Here is a 2,500-nt window from a genome sequence, read left to right on the forward strand (position 1 = left end):
ATGATGGACAGATGCACTTTTATGATGGACAGATGCACTTTTATGATGATAGATGCACTTTTATGAGTATAGATGCACTTTTATGATGTATAGATGCACTTTTATGATGGATAGATGCACTTTTATGATGGACAGATGCACTTTTATGAGTATAGATGCACTTTTATGATGTATAGATGCACTTTTATGATGATAGATGCACTTTTATGATGGACAGATGCACTTTTAGTATGGACAGATGCACTTTTATGATGGATAGATGCACTTTTATGATGGATAGATGCACTTTTATGATGGACAGATGCACTTTTATGATGGACAGATGCACTTTTATGAGTATAGATGCACTTTTATGATGTATAGATGCACTTTTATGAGTATAGATGCACTTTTATGAGTATAGATGCACTTTTATGAGTATAGATGCACTTTTATGATGTATAGATGCACTTTTATGATGGATAGATGCACTTTTATGATGGACAGATGCACTTTTATGATGGACAGATGCACTTTTATGATGATAGATGCACTTTTATGATGAACAGATGCACTTTTATGATGGACAGATGCACTTTTATGATGATAGATGCACTTTTATGGACTTCAAAACAGAAACGGCCATTCACTGCCATTATAAAGCTTGGAAGAGCCAGGACATTTATTAATATAACTCAGATTGTGTTCGTCTGACAGAAGAATGTCATATACACTAGGATGACTTGAGTGTGAGTAAATCATGGGCTAATTTAAATTTTTGGGTGAACTATCCCTCATAAACGTGCTCGCTCTATCCATCCCTCTCCCGCTTCAGTCGTACCTGCTCAAGTTTTCCCGAGACCGCGAGAATCTTCGGTGGCGTTCGACTGTCCCTCTTGCTGTGGTTTCCGTCTCGGTTCTTCCCCGGTGCGACTCCATCATGGCTCTTCTCCGCTCCGTGACCCACGACGTTCCCACACGCATCCAGAGTCACTCCTCCTCCGGCTCCAGTCCGGTGTTTCCCGTTCCCCTCCGGCCCGTTCCCGTTCCCCGGACCCCTCTCCGGCCGGGACGCGGCGATGTTCCCCAGGCCTCGATCTGCAGTGAACTCGTCACTGGAGCCCTCGGATGATGGAGGCTGGTGGAGCCGATCGGGTGGAGGCGGGTGGAGCCGCTCGGCGCTGGATCTGACGTGGTCTCGCCGGGTCAGAGCCGGGCCTCGAGGGAGGGTGGTGCGCGTGCCCACGCTCTTCATGGCGAACTCCTGCTCGCCCGCCACCCCGCTGCCGACACTACCCATCCTGGGCGAACCGGGCCGTCACTCAACCTCCACATGGGCCGATACTGATGCCGGACCTCCTGACAGACACTGAGGCGCAGACAGGGGTGAGAACGCACATTATTAAAGGGGTGTTTGATTATGATTTGACTTTTCTAGCTGTAGTTAGTGTGTAATGTTGCTGTTTGATCATAAACAACATCTGCAAAGTTACAACGCTCAAAGTTCAGAGCAAAGGGAGATATTTGCTTTTAAAGAAATCGCTTTTTAAGAACTACAACAAACGGCTGGTAGGAACTACACGACATTCCTCCCGGGTTAGTGACATCACCAACCCTAGAATTTACATAAACTCCGCCCCCGGGACACGATTGATAGATTATCATGACAGAATATGCTAATCAAGATAACTACACATAATCTTCATAAATTCATCAACTAACCATTCAGAAATGTCCTGTTGCTTCTACATGTTGTCTGACTCCGGTTTGAACATAAAAGGCTAAACGTTTTTTTAAAATTCTCAGGACAGGAGCTCTTGTAGCTCCGCCCCCTGTGCCGGGAGCAGCAGCTCATTTGCATTTAAAGGGACAGACACAAAACGGTGTGTTTTTGCAAACCCTCAAAAAGTGACGATTTTAACATGATATATAAAAGTATCTGTGGGGGATTTTGAGCTAAAACTTCACACACACACTCTGGGGACATCAGAGACTTATTCTACATCTTGTGGAAAGAGCATTATACCACCGCTTTAACACTCAAGAAAGTAACAAAAAAATAAATAACACTTTACTATTCATCAAAGACGCATTAAATTGATCATGTCAAGACATTTAAAAAGTAACACTTTATTTTGATGGTCCCTTTTGAACATTCTGTTAACTGTGCAACTACATGTCAACTAACTCTCATTAGAGTATTAGTCGACTGTCTGCTTAATATCTGCAAACTCTTTATTGTGATGCTCCTCCAACAGACACTTTACTGACTATAGGTAACTTTGCAACTACATGCCAACTTATTCTAACCCTACCAGTCTACTAATGCTCTACTAACACTCTAATGATAGTTAGTAGACATGAAGGGGCGATGTTACTAATAGACAACAGAATGTGTTAAAGGGACCATCCAAATAAAGTGAAACCATTTAAAATGTTACAAAAGATTGTATTTTAAATAAACGCTGTTCTTTTGAATGTTCTATTCATCAAAGAATCCTGAAAAATAAAATGCATCACA

At 42.6% G+C, this 2,500-nt stretch overlaps 1 protein-coding gene and 2 long non-coding RNA genes across 3 annotated transcripts in view; 2 read left to right on the plus strand and 1 right to left on the minus strand.

Annotated features, from left to right (window-relative positions):
• The window catches only part of LOC307011195, a 24,631-nt gene extending 23,703 nt beyond the window's left edge, over nt 1-928 (plus strand). Inside the window, exon 3 of the long non-coding RNA XR_013800370.1 lies at nt 815-928. This is a non-coding gene — a long non-coding RNA (uncharacterized lncRNA). The remainder of the gene's footprint in view (nt 1-814) is intronic.
• Nucleotides 1-2,500, minus strand: part of lzts3b (leucine zipper, putative tumor suppressor family member 3b) — a 15,721-nt gene that overhangs the window by 7,287 nt on the left and 5,934 nt on the right. Inside the window, exon 2 of the mRNA XM_079636576.1 lies at nt 821-1,348. Coding sequence (XP_079492702.1) covers nt 821-1,279 — 459 coding nt within the window. The 5' untranslated portion in view covers nt 1,280-1,348. The remainder of the gene's footprint in view (nt 1-820; nt 1,349-2,500) is intronic.
• Nucleotides 1,246-2,500, plus strand: part of LOC307011194 — a 13,805-nt gene continuing 12,550 nt past the window's right edge. The window contains exon 1 of the long non-coding RNA XR_013800368.1: nt 1,246-1,365. This is a non-coding gene — a long non-coding RNA (uncharacterized lncRNA). The remainder of the gene's footprint in view (nt 1,366-2,500) is intronic.

Source organism: Phoxinus phoxinus (genome assembly GCF_949152265.1).
Source record: "Phoxinus phoxinus genome assembly, chromosome: 15".
In the NCBI taxonomy this organism is placed as follows: domain Eukaryota; kingdom Metazoa; phylum Chordata; class Actinopteri; order Cypriniformes; family Leuciscidae; genus Phoxinus; species Phoxinus phoxinus.